Source organism: Megachile rotundata, chromosome 1 (assembly GCF_050947335.1).
Source record: "Megachile rotundata isolate GNS110a chromosome 1, iyMegRotu1, whole genome shotgun sequence".
In the NCBI taxonomy this organism is placed as follows: domain Eukaryota; kingdom Metazoa; phylum Arthropoda; class Insecta; order Hymenoptera; family Megachilidae; genus Megachile; species Megachile rotundata.
The window spans coordinates 20,652,393-20,676,664 of record NC_134983.1 but is presented as its reverse complement, the minus strand read 5'-3'; the positions used below and the strand labels follow the sequence as shown (position 1 = coordinate 20,676,664).

The window sequence follows — 24,272 nt, the reverse complement described above, 5'->3', positions numbered from 1 at the left end:
ACAACCGTTTATCTTTGTTGATGATCGCTCTTGCGAGCATTTCGTGTAGCGTCAAGCAGGTTGCAAAAAAAAAATACAATCCTCAATTTAATTTTCAACGTTCTTTTAATCCTGTTTTACCAGCTCGGATTTCATGGTAATACGAGAGATAATCAGAAAGTTCTAGAAATTATCCCTTGTACTGCCTGCGTGGAAATAAATTTAATTCGACGAACTAGATCCCTGCGTCATAGGTCGTAGAGGTATAATTAAAAAATAAATACGATGGAATCATCGTGTTAATTAAAGCAGCTCTTTTCATTTCACTTTGAAATTTGATAAATTGTGAAAGGAAGTTATATAAATACAATTTGAAAATATATCCAAGTACAATGCACGTTTAGAGAGGACAAGAAGCTAGGACGTAGAGAGAATTAGAAGCTAGGAAATTTCTAAGCGATATTATAATTGTCTATTTATAAATCGGTAAACAGCATGATTAATAGTACGCGAGAAAGGCTGTATCGATCGTCGAAAATAATTTTGTAGGAAAAGCAAGTATAAATTCTTTCGGCAAAGCAACGAGGTTGGCTAAAACCTAAAAGCGGGAATGATTTATTGGCGGTGGATGGTGGAGCTTCGTGTTACGAGGCATAGCTCCATTCTTTCTACGGGAACAAAACACACGATGGGAATGGCGAAACGGTTCTCCTAAATTCGAAGAAACGTTCGTAGTCGAGTCTGGCTCGTGATGTCACGTGCCGCGCACTCGAACGTTGAAAAATGTGGCCGTCTATGACCGTTCAGCTTGCCGATTTGCCGAGGAAGAAACGTTGACATTTGGCCGACACGTGTTTTACACGGTTTCGTGCACGCTCCTTTCGTTCCCGATACTCGTTATTTTATTTTCTCCCGACGCTATTATTATTTCGCTGCTTCGTCCGATTCGAACATTTCGAAATTTAAACTCCGCGAACTTCCGATGTTCAGTGTATTCCAAAGAGTCGTAAACCTTGCGGAATTAATTAAAGGTTTCGAACTAAGAAATTACACTCGACCAATTAATATTTCTCGCAACGAGCCGCTATCGGTGTAAGATACAATTTGTGGCGATCTGTTACGGAACAAAGTATGAAAATAATTAGCTGCAAATATTAACGAACGTCTTAACACGCGATTGAAAGCCGTTCGAGAGCGCTGTCGGTGCACTCATTCGATAGTACGCGAAGCGTAGGAGAAACACGTTCGGGATTAAAAACAAAGCGTGGTCGATGCCTGTGCTTCGAGGAAGCTCCAATTGTTAAGCGACGCCTCTTTATCTCGAGCTTTCCACGTTTAAAAGCTTCGCAGCTATCCGAGACAATAGGTTTAACAGCTGTAAGCAGAGAGTACCGATAATCAGTGCCGTCTTCGACGGAAACGAGACGAATGCATAATGAACTTACACATTCAGTCACGTTTTGGTGCCTTCTACTCCCGTCCTCTCCCATAATCCTTAAGAAAAATTTGAATTTCTAATGACGTACGAGCTTGGAGAGGATTATCCGCGAGAAACAAACGTCTCTTTACGACTTCTCCGTTTCTGCGAACGTGTATCTTCTGCTCTCGCCACCAATTCAACCGAACGCCTGTACGCGTTCTTTCGTTCGTTTTCTGCGCCTTAATACCTTCGTTACTTTTTCCCGGCAAAAACAAATGTGTCGGGGCTAAAGAATACTGTTTCGCTGGGTTTCAAATAAACGAATGTACATCGATATATACGAGCTCGAAGATAAACTCGGAGCAAGTATACAGTCAGTGGGAAATCTGTTTTTCCTAGGGAAAATATTTCACACTCAGGACGCAGATAATTTTAGGATTTAGGAATTTTTTAGAACTAGGGATTATGCTCTACGGAGATTTAGGGATTTCACGGTGTAGGGAATTTAGTGAATTTTTGGGGTATGGGGATTTAGGGATCTAGGGAATTTCAGAATCTAGGAAGTTTGGGGGGTTTGGGGATTTGACGATATAGGAAATTGCAGAATCTAGGAAATTTTGGGAGTTTGGGGATTTGACGATATAGGGAATTACAGAATCTAGGGAATTTGGGGGGTTTGGGGATTTGACGATTTAAGGAATTGCAGAATCTAGGGAATTTTTGGGGGTTGGGGATTTGACGATTTAAGGAATTTCAGAATTTAGGGAATTTTGGGGGTTTGGGGATTTGGCGATTTAAGGAATTTCAGAATTTAGGGAATTTTCGGATTTGGAGTATTTCACGGTTTAGGGGCATTTCCAAATCTAGGGAATTTTTGGATTTGGGGTATTTCACAGTCTAAGGGAATTTCAGAATCTAGGGAATTTTGGGGGTTTGGGGATTTGGCGATTTAAGGAATTTCAGAATTTAGGGAGTTTTCGGATTTGGGGTATTTCACGGTTTAGGGGCATTTCAAAATCTAGGGAATTTTTGGATTTTGGGTATTTCACAGTCTAAGGAAATTTCAGAATCTAGGGAATTTGGGGGGTTTGGGGATTTGACGATTTAGGGAATTTCAGAATCTAGGATTCTGAAGAATCTAGAATGTTTGGATTTGGGGTATTTCGTGGACTAGGGGAATTTTAAAATCTAGGGAATTTTGGGTGTTTGACTATTTAGGGAATTTTGGATTTTGGGGTATTTCACGGTCTAGGAGAATTTCAGGATCTAGGGCATTTTGTTCGTTTAGGGATTTAAGGATGTAAGGAATTTGGAGGTGTAGGGTATTTGGGGATTTGGGACTTGAAAATCTAGGGAGTTTTGACGTCTATGTTATTTGGAGATTCAGTGATTTGGGATACTAAGGTTTTTATAAATTAGGGATTTGAGCAGCTAGGAATTATGTAATTTAGGGATTCTGGGATCTGTCAATTTGAGATCTAGGGATTGGGAAATGTATGTACTTGTTCGTCTAGGAATTTACGAACCTATGAATTTAGATGTAGAATTTAAATGTAATTATATAAATTACATTGTACTACTACAACGAAAACGCTGCACATCTAAATTCATACAACTACAAATTGTAATAAAATAATTGTACAAATTACATTGTACTACTACAACGAAAACGCTGCACATCTAAATTCGTACAGGTACAAATTGTAATCAAATAATTGTACAAATTACATTGTATTACTACAACGAAAATGCTCTACATCTAAATTCGTACAAGTACAAATTGTAATAAAATAATTGTACAAATTACATTGTACTACTACAACGAAAACGCTCTACATCTAAATTCATACAAGTACAAATTGCAATAAAATAATTGTACAAATTACATTGTACTACTACAACGAAAACGCTGCACATCTAAATTCGTACAGGTACAAATTGTAATAAAATAATTGTACAAATTACATTGTACTACTACAACGAAAACGCTCTACATTTAAATTCGTACAAGTACAAATTGCAATAAAATAATTGTACAAATTACATTGTACTACTACAACGAAAACGCTCTATATCTAAATTCATACAGGTACAAATTGCAATAAAATAATTGTACAAATTACATTGTACTAGTATTACTACTATTATTACACTCTTCCACTATGTAACATCACTATACCCCTATCTGACTTCTCCAACACACATTCACTCCATAATTCGCTTACCCCGTGCGAACGTCGACCCGCCTCACACTCGAGACACCGAAGAGGCAATGCTAAAGGCACTTATTTGTTTGGTTTTGTTTCACGCACGGCCGCGTAACACGAAACCGCGTGAATAAAGATACGTTTTGCGGAATAAACGTATAAAGGCGCGCACGAAGAATTCCTCGTAAAGAGGAAGATATATACCATGGAACTGCACGGTACATTTAGACGCTAATGTTTGTTTCGACTCGTTCGAACGAGCGATCAACGGAGTCGCCTTCGAGGGATCGATAGAGAGCGAGCACGGTGCATGACCGAGATCGAGATCTGGATTACTCGGCCGGTAACGTCGCGAGCCAAGGTTCGAGGTCACTGAGACTCGAGTGAAAGCCACGAGTCTGGAATATCCCGTAATCGAGACGTAGTATTCGTCGACATCGATTCTGGTCGAGTGTGTTTCACGTGGTACAGCGTTCCTAGAATTTGCATTCTCGTAAACAACTTGCGAGGAAAAACTGTGTAAGAACTTTCTTTGACTTTGACGTCAAAGAAATTTAGTTCCTTTTTTTTTAGACTGAACAAGAAGCGATAGTGTTCCGCGTGTAATACAGTGTATTTAAAATCTGCATTCGTGTAAACAAATTTTGAAGTCGAGTGATTAAATAAAAAAATCGATTTTAATTTTCTTTCATTCAGTAGAAATTAAGAGTGTTACGCTGTAAGTTTGAGGAAGAAAGAGAAACGTGGAAGATGTTAAACAGAGATCGCCACAGTGAGTCCAGAGATACGCTCCTTACAGAGATACACAATAATTTTAATAATTTCGTTCGAATTAACCTAACCGAGTAAACGACGCAAATATTCGGATTGTAGTCGTGAAAAGTATTATCGAATTGCGTTGGGAGTTTGTTAATCGATACTGTTTGTTTAAGAAAATACATATTAAGCCGATTTGATGTTGGTAACAAGGATTTCCTGTTTACGTAAAAGATAATTTGTGATATAACACTGATAGTACGATTCGTAATTCATGACTGTAGTGATCAATCGTGGATATTTAATTTCTCGTTAAGAACGCGATGAAAATTTCTGGTATCAGTTTCAGTCACGAAGACAGCTTCGAATCTTCTGTACCTTTGAAGAGTAATATAGTAACCATTACAGATTAGATGTGTGCATAATAAATCTTTATTCTCAAATATAACAAGCTAATTCCAAAGACCTAAGCATTTGTAAGAACCTATTATAGCAATTATTTTATTTAAGAAAGTTTATTGAATTTTTAAAACGATTATAACTTTGATACAAATGATTTTTTATATATCGAACGATTAATCGATCGAACGATCGGATTGTATAATACATCTTGAGACGCCAGTATCAGCGTCGTCATACCATCATACTTCGATGGCGTCGTACTTGAAGCCCCACACCATTCCACGCTATAAAAAATTATTATAACCCAGTACGTAGCAACCAAACTTAAAAAAGTTCTTCCCCCAAAAATACTCCAATTGATCTAAAAAATAAAGTCGGTATTAAGCCATCATTGCATCGATAAACTACCAGTTCAATCGGTCAATCCGTACCCTGTGTATCAACCCCGTCGCGATTTGCCAAACACCTTTCGGCGAAAAAACAAAGTCCAATTCCAATTTCCCTAATTCCAAATTTTCCCAATTCCAAATTTCCCTAATTCCAAATTTCCCCAATTCTAAATTTCTCCAATTCCAAATTTTCCCAATTCCAAATTTCCCTAATAACAAATTTTCCCAATTCCAAATTTCCCCATTTCCCAATTTCTCCAATTCCAAATTTTCCCAATTCCAAATTTTCCTAATTCCAAATTTCCCCAATACCAAATTTCTCCAATTCCAAATTTCCCCATTTCCCAATTTCTCCAATTCCAAATTTCCCCATTTCCCAATTTCTCCAATTCCAAATTTTCCCAATTCCAAATTTCCCCAATTCCAAATTTCCCCATTTCCCAATTTCTCCAATTCCAATTTCCCTAATTCCAAATTACCCCAATTCCAATTTCCCTAATTCCAAATTACCCCAATTCCAAATTTCCCCATTTCCCAATTTCTCCAATTCCAAATTTCCCCATTTCCCAATTTCTCCAATTCCAAATTTCCCCATTTCCCAATTTCTCCAATTCCAAATTTCCCCAATTCCAAATTTCCCCATTTCCCAATTTCTCCAATTCCAATTTCCCTAATTCCAAATTTCCCCAATTCCAAATTTCCCCATTTCCCAATTTCTCCAATTCCAAATTTCCCCAATTCCAAATTTCCCCATTTCCCAATTTCTCCAATTCCAAATTTCCCCATTTCCCAATTTCTCCAATTCCAAATTTCCCCAATTCCAAACTTCCCAATTCCAAATTTCCCCAATTCCCAATATCCCCATTGTCCCTAGAAGAAATTGCGTGCAACTCTGACGAAAATACACGGTCGGCCAACAGGGAGGACCCTGTGAGAGTGCGCAGGATCGCGGAGGGGAAAGGAGGATCGACGAAAGTTAGTCGGAGTAAGAGGGAAGTCAGGGTGGAAGGAGAGGGTGATCGTTGGATTGCGCACACGCGCGGGATTTCCCGGGAATCGGGTTTTTCCGGGTCTGCGACACGGTTTTCCCTCGTTCGGCTCACTCGAGCGTCCGACGCGCGACACGGCAACAGGTGACCACCGACATCCTTCAGGAGCAGCAGAACGATCCAGTGCCCGAAGGATTCACGAGTAAGAGTGAAGACCGGCTTCGCGCGCCACCGAATTCGAAGTCGTGTTCGTGGTTCGAGTGGAAGGCTGACGGATTCGAGGAAGGAAAATGAGCGTCGAGGACGCCATCAACTATAAACCCAGCGAGGAGGAGGATTACTATGCTCTTCTGTCGTGCGACGAGTCCGCGACGGTAAGCTACATTCCTTTTCTCCTTCCACCGGATGAATGGCTTCTTTCAGTGTTGCCAATTTTGTGAACAGTTTATGCTGCAAACAAATGTAGGCGTTCTCGGTGGCATTCTCTATGGCAGATATGTTGTCGGTCGGTGTAGAGTGTAGGGTAGTCGGAGTTGGAGAAAATTTGTTCTTTGGATTGTTTTTGATTTTCTATGAAATTGTGATGGAATTACGAAATTAACCATAGTCAGGAGTGTAATGTTAGGTGATGTCGGTATGTAATACGATTATTGGGACTTGTGGAATATTTATTCTTTGTAATGCACTGTTTTTGAATTAGCATAACGATTTCTATGGACGAGTATTTCTTGTATAAGTATTATTGTTTTATCACCTTTATTTTTATCTGGTTGTTAGACGGTGTTGCACTAGAAAATGATAAGTGGAGTTGTATTAAGAGACAGGAAGTTAAAGAACTTTCTTTGTAGTGAAGAAAAGTTCTTTTGAATAATTTTCCTTAAATCTTCAAATCGGCAAATTCTTCAGATTCCCTAGGTTCCTTAGAGTTTCCAATTTCCCAAATTCTCAAATTTCCAAATTCTCATATTCCCAAATTCTCAAATTTTCAAATTTCCCCAATTCCCAATATCTTCAATTCCCAATTTCCCCAATTCCAAGTTTTCCCAATTCCATATTTCCCCAATTCCAAAATGTCCCCAATTCCCAATTTCCCCAATTCCAAATTTTCCCAATTCCATATTTCCCCAATTCCAAAATGTCCCCAATTCCAAATTTTCCCAATTCCATATTTCCCCAATTCCAAATTTCCCCAATTCCCACATTCCCCAATTCCAAATTTCCCCAATTCCGAATTTCCTTAATTCCAAATTTTCCCACTTCCATATTTCCCCAATTCCAAATTTCCCCAATTTCCAATTTCCCCAATTCCAAATTTCCCCAATTCCAAATTTTCCCAATTCCAAATTTCCCTAATTCCAAATTTCCCCAATTCCAAATTTCCCCAATTCCCACATTCCCCAATTCCCAATTTCCCCAATTCCCAATTTCCCCAATTTCCAATTTCCCTAATTCCAAATTTCCCCAATTCCCAATTTGCCCAATTCTCAATTTTCCCAATTCCCAATTTCTCCAATTCCCAATTTCCCCAATTTCCAATTTCCCCAATTCCAAATTTCCCCAATTTAGATTCCCTAAATTTTCAAATCCTCAAACTCCCTAATTCCCAATTTTGACTAACATTTCTAAAGTACAAATTCAATTCTGACAAAATCTAAGTCCACCACTTGAAACTTAAATTACCTCTAATTAACAAATATTAAGTAACAAATACACAAATTTGTAACTATTTATAATTATTAAACCTACATAAAACAATATTATACCATCCTTTTGACAATCATATTTTTGGCAATGATCAAAAGATATGAAACAACAAATCCCACAAGTATTACCATAACAAAATAAAGTTAATAAAACCAATTTTGTTAACCGTTTATTACAATTCTATTGCGAAGGATTTTTCCACTTTTGACTTTCATTGACTTATCTCCACTAGATATTGGATTTCATGTTGGTTTCCAATGTTTGAATTGAGGATTGTTATTTCAAGTTCAGTTTTGTGTTTACTTTATGGACGCCGATATTTTTCTACGATACATTGTTCGATGATCGTACTGCAGATTTTTATGCATTTATGTCGTATGCAAATACTGGAGATGGAATGAAATAAATTCTTGCACGTCCAACTATAACAGGGATTCGGAATTACATGGTGACTTTTCGAAATATGATTTTATTTATTAAATGTGTATATGCAATTTTTGAGGATGTTGGTAATATTTTACAGAAATGAATTGTTTGTTTTGATGTTTATTAAATATTTTGTACATCCTTTGTTAAATACGAAATTATGCGTCGATTATCGAATTATTAAAGCATTATAGCTTCAATTATCGAACGTGTCAACTACACGTTAGTATTTTATACTTCCGCATTATATTTCATTATTAAAGGTTCTATACAAACTTCTTTCGTTAATTTCTATTAAAACCACATTTCGGTTAATTAATTTTCACAAGCCGCAGCTTCGGATTAAACTCTCTTTATACGCAGATTTTTAAACCGAAATCATATCAGAGGAACTTCCTCTATTCTCAAGAACCTAATCAAAGTAGAAAGAAACTTTTGACGGAAGAGTGGAATGAAGGAAACTACGAGTGACCTTATACCACGCGTATTACATTTACGTGTGTTACGTAAAGTCTACACAGTTTCTACGCTCGTAACACGGTTTAATCTACTCTTTTATTCATCATTAATTTACGGTGATGATAATGATGGTTGTAGAGTAGGAAACTTTATATGAAACTTCTGATGTTCTCAAATTGCCAGATTTTTAATTTTGCTAATTTCTCAATTTCCCAAATTCTTAAATTTTTAACTTCTCAAGTTTCCAACTTCTGAAATTTCTAACTTCTCAAGTTTCCAACTTCTCAAATTTCCAACTTCTCAAGTTTCCAAATTCTCAAATTCCCAACTTCTCAAGTTCTCAACTTCTCAAGTTTCCAACTTCTCAAATTTCTAATTTCTCAAATTCCCAACTTCTCAAGTTTCCAAATTCTCAAATTCCCAACTTCTCAAGTTCCCAAATTCTCAAATTTCCAACTTCTCAAGTTTCCAACTTCTCAAGTTCCCAACTTCTCAAATTCCCAACTTCTCAAGTTTCCAACTTCTCAAATTCCCAACTTCTCAAGTTTCCAACTTCTCAAATTCCCAACTTCTCAAATTCCCAATTTCTCAAGTTCCCAACTTCTCAAGTTTCCAACTTCTCAAATTCCCAACTTCTCAAGTTTCCAAATTCTCAAATTCCCAACTTCTCAAGGTCCCAACTTCTCAAGTTTCCAACTTCTCAAATTCCCAAATTCTCAAGTTCCCAACTTCTCAAATTTCCAACTTCTCAAATTCCCAAATTCTCAAATTCCTAAATTCTCAAATTTCCACTTTCTCAAGTTTCCAACTTCTCAAATTCCCAACTTCTCAAGTTTCCAACTTCTCAAATTCCCAACTTCTCAAATTCCCAACTTCTCAAATTCCCAACTTCTCAAATTCCCAACTTCTCAAATTCCCAATTTCTCAAATTACCAACTTCTCAAATTTCCACCTTCTCAAGTTTCCAAATTCTCAAGTTTCCAACTTCTCAAATTCCCAAATTCTCAAGTTCCCAACTTCTCAAATTTCCAACTTCTCAAGTTTCCAAATTCTCAAATTCCCAACTTCTCAAGTTTCCAACTTCTCAAATTCCCAACTTCTCAAGTTTCCAACTTCTCAAATTCCCAACTTCTCAAATTCCCAATTTCTCAAGTTCCCAACTTCTCAAGTTTCCAACTTCTCAAATTCCCAACTTCTCAAGTTTCCAAATTCTCAAATTCCCAACTTCTCAAGTTCCCAACTTCTTAAGTTTCCAACTTCTCAAATTCCCAAATTCTCAAGTTCCCAACTTCTCAAATTTCCAACTTCTCAAATTCCCAACTTCTCAAATTCCTAAATTCTCAAATTTCCACCTTCTCAAGTTTCCAACTTCTCAAATTCCCAACTTCTCAAATTCCCAATTTCTCAAATCCCCAACTTCTCCAATTCCCAAATTCTCAAATTCCCAACTTCCCTAAATTCCAACTTGCCAAATTCCCAAATTCCTAAATTTCCAAATCCCTAAATTTCTTAGATTCCCAAATTCCCAAATTTCCAAATCCCCAAATTCCCCAATCCCTAAATCCCCAAACCCTCAAACTCCCAAATTTCCCAATTTTCAAAATACCCCTACCACTACCTCCCATTCCACACTACCACAAAAAACCAAAAAAGTTCATTCTTAAAACTGCAATTTTTGCGTTACACGCCACATTCATATTCAGGCCTATGCATGTTTAATCGGGTGTACACATTTAATATGCTTTCTGAAGTTATGCCGAGTTAATTAGCTTCACTGTCGAGCGCGTCACAGAGAGATAATTGCATCAGCGTTGGGCACAACTTTAATTAGCGCTTTGGCCGAACTTCTCGATTAACATCGATCGCCGCTGATACGACTGCCAATTAAGTTGACAAAAATACGTCACTTTCGGACATGTTAAGAACCGACAGCTCATACTATTAGAATTATTTCGGGTCGATTACTTTTCGTTAGCGATTTTGGAATCTATTTATCTGGTGCGGAGGAGAAACTTTTAAGTGAGTTCGAAGTTTTGTGGTTGGGTTAAGTAATCTTATTTTGCTGTGGTTGTGAAAATTTCAAACAAAATTGAATAGTTTTTATGTTACATTTGTTGCATATTATTTTATATGTTATACTGTTATGTTATTGAGATACAATATTAAATTATGAAGGATTGTTATAGATAAATTATTCAATTATTAAAAATCAGTTATCAAGTATAAGTCAGTGGATCATTAAAAATAAATGATTAAGTATAAAGCATTATTTAGGCAACATTGACTAGAATTAATAAAAATCAAATAGATACTGGTTGCTCGTCACAAGATGAGTCCTAAGAGAATGCTATTAATTGGCAACATATTCAGTGCTTCGTTCGTAAAATTTCATTACACGAGTGCAGTAGTTGCAATATCAAAGTATATTACATTAGTAGTAGCACTAAGTAACGTTACATTAATAGTGAAATGAAATTATGTAACATGAGAAGCAATACTAAGTTACATTACATCAGTAGTGAAATAAAATTATATTACATGAGCAGCAGCACAAAGTAACATTACATCAGTAGAGAAATAAAATTATATGATTCGAGTAGCAACACAAAGTGATATTACATCAGTAGTGGCAAGAAATTATGCAACACTAGTAGCAGCACGAAGTGACATTACATCAGTAGAGAAATAAAATTATGTAACATGAACAGCAGCACAAAGTAACATTACATCAATAGTGAAATAAAATTATATGGCTCGAGTAGCAACACAAAGTGCCATTATATTAGTAGTGAAATAATATTATGTAATACGAGTAGCAACACAAATTGATATTACATCAGTAGAGAAATAAAATTATGTAACATGAACAGCAGCACAAAGTAACATTACATCAGTAGTGAAATAAAATTATATAACACGAGCAGCAACACAAAGTAACATTACATCAGTGGCATAAAATAATATAACACAAGAAGCAACACAAAGTAACATTACATCAGTGGCATAAAATAATATAACACAAGAAGCAACACAAAGTAACATTACATCAGTAGTGAAATAAAATTATATGACACGAGTAGCAACAAAAAGTGCCATTACATTAGTAGTGAAATAATGTTATGTAATACGAGTAGCAACACAAAGTAACATTACATCAGTGACATAAAATAATACAACACAAGTAGCAACACAAAGTAACATTACATCAGTAAAATAAAATTACATATCAATAAAAAAGTGCATAACAAAGAAAAATGATTATGTATAAGTTCACCGGTGATCTTTCCACCTGGATATTAATCTCCGCCATAAAAGTCGTTGGACAGGGATAATTTCCATCGAAGATCTTTCAGAACCGATCACCTATAGAACCTGTTTCCGCGTGATGAGACTTTAAAGTCGCATAAAAAGCGTCCGTCATTAAAATCGCGTAAAAGTCATCGTTGACCCTTGTTAAGGATTTATGGGATGCACCGTTGTTTTTACCCTCGATGTCGATCATACAGGATGCTCTAAAAATAAACCACGTCGCTGTAAATAAAAAGCCGTGAGGTTAATGAGTGATCGTGTTTGCCTGTTTGCCGATGGCCTGTCTCCAGCGTCGCTTCTCCATTAACAAACTCTACTCCCATTAGGCGAATTTATTAAATTGCCTGGCAAATATCACTCGTTTCCATTAGTCGAGAAATTGACGATAAGGGTGAACACCACTCTCGATTATCGCGCTCTCGAACGACCTGGAAAGTGGAAACGTTTCGCGACGTTGTGCCTAACCATTTTACACCGGGCTCGATAACGATTCGATAGAGTTATTTATATAGGTCAATATGCTTATCAGTATTCGTGAATATTTATCTTATGTTATTTATTTTATTTTATAGGTGTTTAGGAATTAGGTAAGAGAGTAGAGGATGTTGAGGATATAAGGTTTCTTCGGGTTAACTTGTGTAGCTGTTACTAATTTTTGATATGGGTTATATTGCAGTAGGTGTGGTCATAAGTTATGTATAGGGTCATAACTAGTGTAGTCTCTGAAATGGGGGGTAGGTGACGTGATTCTGAGTAAGACTTCCCTTTGCAAAAATGGGATTTGAAGCTTCGTTTTTGAATTATTACGGAAAAACACGGACCAATCAGAGCGCGAGGATGACGCATGCGCAGACGCGAGAACGGCAGCTTCGGATAACGCGTAGTTATCCAACACGTGGTAATCCAACGCGTAGTAATGCAACGCGTGGTAATCCTACGCGTAGTAATCCAATGCGTAGTAATCCAACGCGTACTAATACAGAGCGTGGATATCCAACGCGTAGTAATCTAGCGCGTGCATATTCTACGCGTGGTAATCCAACGCGTAATAACGCAACGCGTGGTAATTCTAAGCGTAGGAATCTAATGCGTGGTAATCTAACGCGTAGTAATCCAGCATGAGGATATCCAACGCGTAGTAATGCAACGCGTGGTAATCCTATGCGTAGTAATCCAATGCGTAGTGATCCAACGCGTACTAATACAGAGTGTGGATATCCAACGCGTAGTAATCTAGCGCGTGCATATTCTACGCGTAGTAATCCAACGCGTAATAATGCAACGCGTGGTAATTCTAAGCGTAGGAATCTAATGCGTGATAATCTAACGCGTAGTAATCCAGCATGTGGATATCCAACGCGTAGTAATGCAACGCGTGGTAATCCTATGCGTAGTAATCCAATGCGTAGTGATCCAACGCGTACTAATACAGAGTGTGAATATCCAACGCGTAGTAATCTAGCACGTGCACATTCTACGCGTAGTAATCCAACGCGTAATAATGCAACGCGTGGTAATTCTAAGCGTAGGAATCTAATGCGTGATAATCTAACGCGTAGTAATCGAGCATGTGGATATCCAACGCGTAGTAATGCAACGCGTGGTAATCCTACACGTAGTAATCCAATGCGTAGTAATCCAACGCGTACTAATACAGAGTGTGGATATCCAACGCGTAGTAATCTAGCACGTGCATATTCTACGCGTAGTAATCCAACGCGTAATAACGCAACGCGTGGTGATTCTAAGCGTAGGAATCTAATGCGTGGAAATCTAACGCGTAGTAATCGAGCATGTGGATATCCAACGCGTAGTAATCTAACGCGTACATATTCTACGCGTAGTAGCCAAACTTATCGAATCAGCAACCTTCCTCCATCCCCCGTGTTTTCACTACCGAAGAATCTGTTCGGAAAGCCACTGTCACGGGTCGAAAACAATCGAGAAATCACATTATAGTTCGACCCTAAGGCATCGTAGAGTAAATATAGGTATCCACAGATAAAAATGTTGTTGTGTATTTGGTTGAAATAAAGATCAGCCTGTTATAGCGGCAATCCCTGAGGGTGGCAAAGATTTATATGGTCCTTACGGATGCTGGACGACCATAGGGATAGAACGATACAGAAGGGTAACATAAATGTACTCAATTTTGAAAGGGGTTGACACGCTAGAAAGCAATTTTGGGAACCTCTGTTGTGTGCCACGATGTAATCTGCTTGTCACTTTCATGAATGAATAACTTCATTTTCTGCGTGAACACCGACAAATCTATTTACAGTCTGAACATACTGTATAGATTTGTACAAATACACATTTGTTAAATTAAATGAATTTTATTTTTTATTGAAATTGCTTTATTAACATTTTATAATTTCTTATAAGTTCTTTATTGAACATTATTAACAAGGAATAAAATAGTACTTCTTTCACAATAAAATAGAAACCTTGAAAATACTTGGACCTTTCAGAATGAAAAATATGTAATAAATATTGCTATAGATGCAGTAAGCGTACTATTATAAGCTGTGCCAGATATGGCTATTTTTACTGTGGCTCAACGGGTTAACTCGACAAGAAAATTAATGGAAGGAAAATGTGTAGAGTGGGTCAAGAAGACGTTAGCACTTTCTTTCTAACAATTTTACTTCAGAGGTTATGCATATTTTCTCTTAATCGTATAATTTTATAATACAGTACAAAAGTACTATAATAAATTAATTTGATGAAGGGATGAAATGACAGAAGGAGATACTGATGAGAGAAAGCTATAGCCATTAAAAAAAATATTTGTGAATAGTACAATTTCATCTAACAGAGACTACAGCTACAATCTAGCAAAATTCTATAATCTTGTAAAAAATTGTGAAGTATCCAAATTAAACTTGCAACCAAAAACAAAATTGCAAACAAAAACAAAAATCTTGCAAACAAAAATCACTTATAAAATTAAACACATAGACAACCAACAGTCCACAGGTTATAAACCTAATAACAAACCTAACCTAACCTAACCTACTTATAGAATTAAAATAATAATAAAGAACGCTTCAATGTTACAGGTAGAACAAATAACGGCAGAATACAAGGTCCTAGCTCTTCAATACCACCCCGACAAAAACGAAGGCGACAAGGACGCTGAAAGGAAATTTCAGCAGCTGAAGGTTCGTTTATTCGTTGTAGCGTACTTGATCGAGTTGAGTCATCGGGAAGTCGCTCCGCTTTTTATATCCAGTTTGCCTTGTCATTACGATCGAATGTTCTATCAATGATCGTACGGTGATCGTATCGCGGTTTCTTTTTCATGGTAGCACGCGAAAGAGGTTCTCTGCGACCCTGAGCAAAGAAGCAACTACGATAAATGGAGGCGTAGCGGCATCGCTATCAGCTACAAGCAGTGGCTTGGAATGAAGGATCACGTGCACCAAGTGAGTAAACACCGTGAAAATTTCTGTGGAATTCGATACCGCAGGACTACTGTGGTGAACAGTGCGAGAAATTCATTGCTAAGATTCTGGAATTATATTAGGTCGCTTTTGGGAGAGGTCTGATCTCTTAGAATCACATCACGTGGGTGTTAGAGGTCTTAACATAATATTAGAGGTCTTGCTAGACTAAAGCAAATTATTTTTAGTTTACTAAATTTTTTATTTATTAGGTAGGTCTTGTAAGAATAGAGGTCTTGTCAGACTAAAGGAAATTGTCTGTAGTCTACCAAATTTTCTTATTTACTAGTATGGGTGGGTCTTGTGAGGATAGAGGTCTTACAAGATTAAAGGAAATTGTTTGTAATCTACCAAGTTGTCTATTTATTAGTATAGGTGGGTCTTGTGAGGCTAGAGGTCCAGCAAGACTAAAGGAAATTGTCTGTAGTCTACTAAATTATTTTATTTACTAATTTGGGTAGGTCTTGTAGGACTAGAGGTCTTGCAAGATTAAAGGAAATTGTTTGTAATCTATCAAGTTGTCTATTTATTAGTATGGGTGGGTCTTGTGAGGCTAGAGGTCCAGCAAGACTAAAGGAAATTGTCTGTAGTCTACTAAATTATTTTATTTACTAATATGGGTAGGTCTTGTAGGACTAGAGGTCTTGCAAGATTAAAGGAAATTGTTTGTAATCTACCAAGTTGTCTATTTATTAATATGAGTAGGTCTTGTGAGGCTAGAGGTCCAGCAAGACTAAAGGAAATTGTCTGTAGTCTACTAAATTATTTTATTTACTAATATGGGTAGGTCTTGTAGGACTAGAGGTCTTGCAAGATTAAAGGAAATTGTTTGTAATCTACCAAGTTGTCTATTTATTAATATGAGTAGGTCTTGTGAGGCTAGATGTCTTGTAACACTAAAGAAAATTCTTTATAGTCTACCAAGTTGTCTATTTATTAATATGTGCAGGTTTTATAAGAATAGAAGTCTTGCAGGATTAAAAGAAATTGTTTGTAGTCCACCAAATATTCTATTTATTAATATGAGTAGGTCTTGTGAGGCTAGACGTCTTGTAACACTAAAGAAAATTGTTTGTAGTCTACCAAGTTGTCTATTTATTAATATATGCAGGTTTTATAAGAATAGAAGTCTTGTAGGACTAAAAGAAATTGTTTGTAGTCCACCAAATATTCTATTTATTAATATGAGCAGGTCTTGTGAGGCTAGACGTCTTGTAACACTAAAGAAAATTGTTTGTAGTCTACCAAGTTGTCTATTTATTAATATGTGCAGGTTTTATAAGAATAGAAGTCTTGTAGGATTAAAAGAAATTGTTTGTAGTCCACCAAATATTCTATTTATTAATATGAGCAGGTCTTGTGAGGCTAGATGTCTTGTAACACTAAAGAAAATTCTTTGTAGTCTACCAAGTTGTCTATTTATTAATATGTGCAGGTTTTATAAGAATAGAAGTCTTGCAGGATTAAAAGAAATTGTTTGTAGTCTACCAAATTGTCTATTTATTAATATAGGTAGTTCTTGTGAGGCTGGATGTTTTGTTAGTCTAAAGAAAATTGTCTACTTCTCCCTCATTTCTCCATGTGTTTCCTCCTGTGATACATAGTCGATGCACTGGAGTATACCGAAGACGAAGGATCGCATGCTGCAGGACACTTCCGGCGAGGCGGCAGGTTCACCGGGTCACGGAAAAATGCAAGCACCGAACGCTCACAGAAGAGCTTCGGAAGGTGGCGCGAACATCTATTACGGTGCTCGCAGTGACCTTGGCTGGGATTCCGAGGCACCCAGCGAGATCGTCAACAAGTTTCGTAATTACGAAATCTAAGAAGTGACCCGAGTGTCATCAGGGTCTGTATCGACTGGACCAAGTCGCTCGATCTCTGTGTTTACCTTCAAGCATATCGAACGGGAATACGAGAAACAGCCTGCATTAATGATACACCGTCTCTATGTGAACTGATCGTTTTTGTCCAACCGAGAATGTGGATGATAGCGGATGATAGCGTTTTGCTATGAGAGTTTCGGAAAGACTGGTGATTTCGAAGATTCTCTTATCTTTGTTTTGATAGCTGTCTTTTTATAACAGTCTTCATAAACACTTAGAAGTTGAAGTATATGAATCAAGGAGGATGATGAAGGTCGGTTTGGGTCCTCTTGTGAAGAAAAATATTTTTGCTGGACGTTTAAGAACATCTTTTAAGAACATCGTTTAAGAAAATCATAAAATTGAAGTCAAACATGAAGCAATTAATTCGAGCAACAAAAGATGTTAGCATCTATATGAAGTCTGTTAAAAAAATCATAAAATTGAAGTTAAACATGAAGCAATGAATTCGAGCAACAAAAGATGTTAGCATCTATATGAAGTCTGTTAAAAAAATCATAAAATTGAAGTCAAACATGAAACAATGACTTCGAGCAACAAAAGATGTTAGCATCTATATGAAGTCTGTTAAAAAAATCATAAAATTGAAGTCAAACATGAAACAATGACTTCGAGCAACAAAAGATGTTAGCATCTATATGAAGTCTGTTAAAAAAATCATAAAATTGAAGTCAAACATGAAACAATGACTTCGAGCAACAAAAGATGTTAGCATCTATATGAAGTCTGTTAAAAAAATCATAAAATTGAAGTCAAACATGAAACAATGACTTCGAGCAACAAAAGATGTTAGCATCTATATGAAGTCTGTTAAAAAAATCATAAAATTGAAGTCAAATATGAAGGGATGAATTCGAGCAACAAAAGATGTCAGCATCTATATGAAGTCTGTTAAAAAAATCATAAAATTGAAGTTAAACATGAAGCAATGAATTCGAGCAACAAAAGATGTTAGCATCTATATGAGGTCTGTTAAAAAAATAATAAAATTGAAGTCAGACATGAAGCATTGAATTCAGACTATAGTATATGTATATATGGAGTAACCATTTATCTGGACCTCCATAATAATTATTCAGAGAGTCTGTTGACAAACCAATCAAAATTTGAAACCGAGTTTGAAGTACTACTGACATCTTGGTTAAGCTAGAAATATCCTTAAACACCCTTGAAGAATTCCTTAGAGATGTTCTTAAATGTCTTTCAAGAATTTTAATTCGTAAACAGGAGGAGCTATGACCACTTTTAACATCCCCTTTTTAGAAACAATCTATATATAATTTAACGTGTGAATAATTAAAATCCGACCACTTAAAAGTACCCTCACTTGCAAACCTTGATTGTGCCGAAATCTTCAACTGTAGTGAAATTTCCTAACCTCCTAATTTGCTAACTTATTCTTCAAAACGAGAATTATCGAAATAACTGATATAATAGATGACGAAGGTAAAAGTTCGAAAGGAAGGTAGAAAGAAAATGGTCGACGCGGAAATGAATATTACAAAGATGGAGGGAAGAAATACGAGGAGTTACGATGTTCCTGACGATCCCGGTTTCGATGGAAGGAGGTAACGGGATAACTCGTTTAAAGTTCGAAACGAGAAACGAGGTCGGAAGGACGCTGTTCCCGTTTTCAATTTTCCATCAATCGTCCTGGAGAATGCAATGGAAACAAGGTCGACGGTTCACGAGAAGATTTGTCGGAAATTTTTGAGGAACGCTTGCACGATCGGTTGGACGGTGTTCCGATATCGTGACGAGAGAAGCCGATTCCGCGAAGGGATCCAAATGTAAGGGAATAACTAGTTGTTTCTACTATACCGTTACTCGAAACAGAATACTTAAGTGGTTCGGTGTAAGAATGTTCTTCGTTAAATGTCGACGTATTTTTAGGAATCGTATACTTTTTAAGCGACTTTCATACGCCGTTGAGAATCATTTTCGGGTCAGCTCTCGTTACATGACCCAACACGAAAATCATAAAATGGAACAATATTTTGCTTCGAGTGGTTGTTAAAATTCTATCACTGAACGTTTATAAACCTAAAAATTTCTAAATACGTAAATTGTTAAATTTGAAGCTAAATATTTCAAGAATTTGAAAACTCTAAGAGTAAAAAAGAAGCTCGCGAAATATGTCACAAAGAGATTTGATATCAAAGAGAGATTTTTATCAAAGAAAACTATTTCCAAAACATCTCTTTCTGTTCTATATTTTATAAACACGAAACGAACACTACATAAAAAGGAAAATTTTTGCGATCGAACATATACCACTTAAGTAATTCTCGCATTGTCGAGTAGCTAGAAAAAAAAGTAACTCGTTGTTTCTACATTGAGTACTTTTCAGTGGTACGTTTAAACGGTTTACGTGTCGCGTGGTTTTCATTGTTAAAGATATCGAAGATAGATGCGTTTTCGATGAAAATAGTTACACGGGATACCAGAGGAACAAGATAAACCGTTTAAGCGCAGATGTTCCACTGTTGAGCAAATCGATGACGGCGCACTTGTACCTGTGTCAAACGCGAAGTGTATATCGTTTTTTCTCAACGATACTTGAATGTTTGAAACCTCAAAACGTAGCCTCATAGATTTCGTATTCATCCTTTTTCTACATTATCCGTCCATTTTGCTCGCTGACACTCAATTTCACTCGATGAGCTTTTTTTGGTTCACAGAATTTAGAATACGTTTGCAAATTGTATTTCCAAATTTTAGGGCCCCAAATTTTCCGATTACAAGTTTCTACATTTCCCGAATTTCCAAATTGTTAAATTTTTTAGGGTGAAATTTCTAAATTCTCTATTTTCCAAATTTCCAAATTGTTAAATTTTCTAGGGTGAAATTTCTAAATTCTCTATTTTCCAAATTTCCAAATCCCCAAATCGCTAAATTCTCTATTTTCCAAATTTCCAAATTCCCAAATCCCCAAATCGCTAAATTCCCAAATTTCCAAATTCCAAAATTCCAAAATTTCCAAATTCCAAAATTCCAAAATTCTCAAATTTCCAAATTCCAAAATTCCAAAATTCCCAAATTCCCAAATTCCCAAATTCCCAAATTCCCAAATTTCCCAAATTTCCAAATTCCAAAATTCCAAAATTCCCAAATCTCCAAATTCCCAAATTTCCAAATTCCAAAATTCCCAAATTCCCAAATTCCCAAATCCCCAAATTCCCAAATTCCAAAATTTCCAAATTTCCAAATTCCCAAATTCCCAAATTCCCAAATTTCAACATTCCAAAATTCCCAAATTCCCAAATTTCCAAATTCCAAAATTCCCAAATTTCCAATTTCCAAATTCCAAAATTCCCTAGATTCCCTTGTTTTCCAAATTCCCAAATTCTCTAGAACCCCTAAATTCTCAAATCCCCAAATTTCCTAATTTCTCTAGATTCCCCAAATTCCCAAATTCCCTAAATTCTCCAAATCCCCAAATTCCTTAGATTCCCAAATCCCCAAATTCCCAAATCTCCAAATTCCCAAATTCGGAAATCCCCAAGTTCCCTAGATTCCCTAAAACTCCTAAATTCCCAAATTCTAAAATCTCCGAATTCCCCAGATTCCCCAAAATCCCTAAATTCTCTAAATTTCCCAAATCTCCAAATTTCCTAGATTCCCTAGAATCCCTAAATTCTCAAATTCGGAAATCCCCAAATTCCCTAGATTCCCTAGAATCCCTAAATTTCCAAATTCTGAAATCCTCAAATTCCCCAGATTTCCTAGATTCCCCAAATCCCTAAATTCTCTAGATTCCCCAAATCCCCAAATTCCCTACATTCCTCAAATTCCCAAATCTCCAAGTTCCCTAGATTCCCCGGATTCCCTAAATACCCTAAATTTCGAAATACCAAAATTCTCCAATTCTCAAATTTCCCAATTTCCAAAACGCAAAATTGTTAAATTCACAGACTCTCAAATTTTCAAACTTTCAAACCCCCAAGTGTCCTAACCTAACCTAACCTAACCTCTAAATATTTCGGCCCGATCCATAAACAATGAAATTGCGAAAATAAATGAAAAATTGTTTGTCGGTGAGCAAAATGATCGACGGTGTTCTAGTTTATTTGACCGTGATTGATCATGGGGTGGAAACCCCATCACGACAGCGAGTTACATCGTCCGAATCGTTTAATGTGTTGTCGCGTTAACTTTTGCGTGATCTTCTACCTTGAAACCCCGCGAAAGATCAGCAGGTAGCTAGCGATAGTCGACGATGAATTTTTGTAACGCACCTCTAATGTCATTGGTGTATCGCGTAATTAAGACACCTAGGCGGTAGCGGCTAACGATTGCTACACCAAAAATAGCAGCAGTCGACCGATGTGTATCGATGTGACCTTTCGATATATTAGTTCTCGAAGCCTCGGAGCTCCGTGTCACCCTGAAAACGTTTCTCGCCTATCGACGCTGTATTTTTTTATTCACGAACCGCTGCTATCACTTTTTTACGAAATTGTTCGCCGATACCGGTACATCGAAATGTTGTCTATTTTTAATCGTCGGATCTTTATTAGTCCTTATGCCGAGTAAATAGAGCTTTCGTTGCTACAGATAAATGAAGTTTAATATTCAATTTTAGAAGTTACTTCGATAAAGTTGTTAAATTAAGTAACTTCGATAATGTCCAACTTTTGTGGAAAGAAAATTGGAGAACACGCAAATAGCGTTCGCTTTTATTCGAACAGCTTAAATGTTATGTGTAAGAATTTAATTAAAAATGAAACGAGTGATAGCATTATTTAGTTCCGAAGTGCGCGGACGAGAAACCGGACGATTCGAGAGAAAAAGAAAAGAATTACCAGCGATAGCTGGTTGAAACGATTAAAATAATTAATTACGGCCTCGTTCTCGACCTCTCTCGACGTTAAGAAACAATTTCACACCGTGACGGGAACCAAATTAGAGATACGAACGCATAGAAAATTTCGATCAGAAGTGGAGAACGAGGGCCGACGAATCGCATCACACTACCCGTGCATCTGTCTTTTGCGAACGAAATTTCTGAAGCATCCTGTATGTACGTGTGTGTCCTACATCTATATTTTTCTAGACGCGTCTGCGAATTCCGCCTCGCGGAACATTGTACCTTCTATCTATTTATTATTTCCGCGCGATCGACCTATCGATAATGTCGTGCATTCGAGGAGGAGCTTTACGGAAACTGCCCCATCGACCACTAAATCAACGCGATATCTATTTTGTATTCATTCACTGACAGTATTTCATAATCTTCTCTTTTAGCAAAATTATTTTAACAAAATTAATTTGGAAAAATTAATCATTGTTTTGCTAAGGAGAGATTTATTTGGCAGAAGCAGTTGTTATTTTAGTAAAATTAATTCTTTGGAATCAGTTGTAGTTTTAGCAAATTTAATTTAGAAAAGTTAATCATTGTTTTGCTAAAGGGAGATTTATTTTAGCAAGATTTATTTGGCAGAAGCAGTTGTTATTTTGGTAAAATTAATTCTTTGGAATTAGTTGTAGTTTTAGCAAATTTAATTTAGAAAAATTAATCATTGTTTTGCTAAGGGGAGATTTATTTGGCAGAAGCAGTTGTTATTTTAGTAAAATTAATTCTTCGAAATTAGTTACAGTTTTAGCAAATTTAATTTAGAAAAATTAATCATTGTTTTGCTAAAGGGGAGACTTATTTTAGCAAGATTTATTTGGCAGAATTAGTAGTTATTTTGGTAAAATTAATTCTTCGAAATTATAATTACAATGCTTATAATTTTAGCAAATTTAATTCAAAAAAATTAATCATTGTTTTGCTGAAGATTGTAAAGATTTATTTTAGCAAGATTAATTTAGAAGAGTTAATAGTTATTTCAGTAAAATTAGTTATAATTTTAGCAAATTTAATTTAGAAAAATTAATCATTGCATTTATCGAAATTGTTCGTAATTTTAGGGAAATTATTAAGGAACTAAGTAGCAGAATTAATTTTATTTTCGAACCATCTCATGACAAAGCTTCATTTCCACGAGAACCAGCTGTGAAAAACACTGTTGCAATTTCGCGAAATTATTAGTAAAATTAATTTTCCTCTTCAACCCTTCCGCTGTGGGTTATTTGAAACTACCACGAAATGCAAGGTTGTTATAATTCTGCGAAGTAATTGGCGAAATTAATTATCTCTTGTAACGATTTCATTACAGATAACATGTATATACACTATGAAACGATACATTATATCGATTCGTCATGGAGCCATTACTGAAAGAATAATTTAACAAGATATCAAGTTTCATTAACAAAGAATTTCATAGCGAAATTTATTACAAAAATTAAGGAATTAAAAATATGAGATGCCATCTCGATTGGCACGTTTTCAGCAACGACAGTTTCTCTCCTCCTCGCGAACGTGTGAGTCTCTGTTATGTGAGTATAAATATAAAAGTATATAAACGTACATATATAATGTATAAAAAAATATATAAATACAAATATATATTCGTCACGCGCTGGACGACGCGACGATATGTATCTATGCGATTAAAGATTCAATAAATGTGTTTAATTAAGAACAGTTTATTTCGTGTATTCTTAACCTGCACGAACCCCATCCAACACTAAACTTTCGTTGTTCCAAATCTGGTTTTGCAAATTTTCATTCCATGAAGGATTACAAATTAAGTCGATACTTGCAAACAAATAGAAAATTAAAAAATTCACAATGTTATTAAAGAATTAAGAGAGGTGACTCAGTCGCCATTTTGTTTAATACACTAATATGAAATAAGCATTCTTTTACTGATTCTATAACTTGACACGTGTGATGTAGAAACATAGTGAAACAGAAAATATTATTACTACAGAAATAACCTCAAAACAATTCATTTAACTTTTTAACTAACAAGTTTTAAAGTTGCCATAATAAATAAATAGTCAAAT

The 24,272-nt window shown here is 36.1% G+C and overlaps 1 protein-coding gene across 3 annotated transcripts; it reads left to right on the top strand.

Moving 5' to 3' along the window:
- Nucleotides 1-4,003: 4,003 nt before the first annotated feature.
- Nucleotides 4,004-23,907, top strand: jdp (DnaJ domain-containing protein). Of its 3 annotated transcripts, none has more exons than XM_012296004.2 (5): nt 4,004-4,378; nt 6,074-6,516; nt 15,103-15,204; nt 15,352-15,468; nt 17,091-23,907. In XM_012296004.2, the coding sequence occupies exons 2-5, from the start codon at nt 6,433-6,435 to the stop codon at nt 17,310-17,312; spliced, it is 525 nt and encodes a 174-aa protein (XP_012151394.1). In that variant the 5' UTR covers nt 4,004-4,378; nt 6,074-6,432; the 3' UTR covers nt 17,313-23,907. The 3 variants fall into 3 exon arrangements, with proteins under 3 accessions (XP_012151394.1, XP_076384998.1, XP_012151395.1); XM_076528883.1 differs by having other exon boundaries at nt 4,017-4,125; XM_012296005.2 differs by lacking the exons at nt 4,004-4,378; nt 6,074-6,516 and adding an exon at nt 6,641-6,776.
- The last annotated feature ends 365 nt before the right edge of the window (nt 23,908-24,272 follow it).

Coding starts and splice junctions, on each gene's coding strand:
- jdp (XM_012296004.2), top strand. CDS start 6,433: ATGAGCGTCGAGGACGCCATCAACTATAAACCCAGCGAGGAGGAGGAT. Junction 6,517..15,102: donor CGTGCGACGAGTCCGCGACG/GTAAGCTACATT, acceptor TCAATGTTACAG/GTAGAACAAATAACGGCAGA. Junction 15,469..17,090: donor TGAAGGATCACGTGCACCAA/GTGAGTAAACAC, acceptor TGTGATACATAG/TCGATGCACTGGAGTATACC.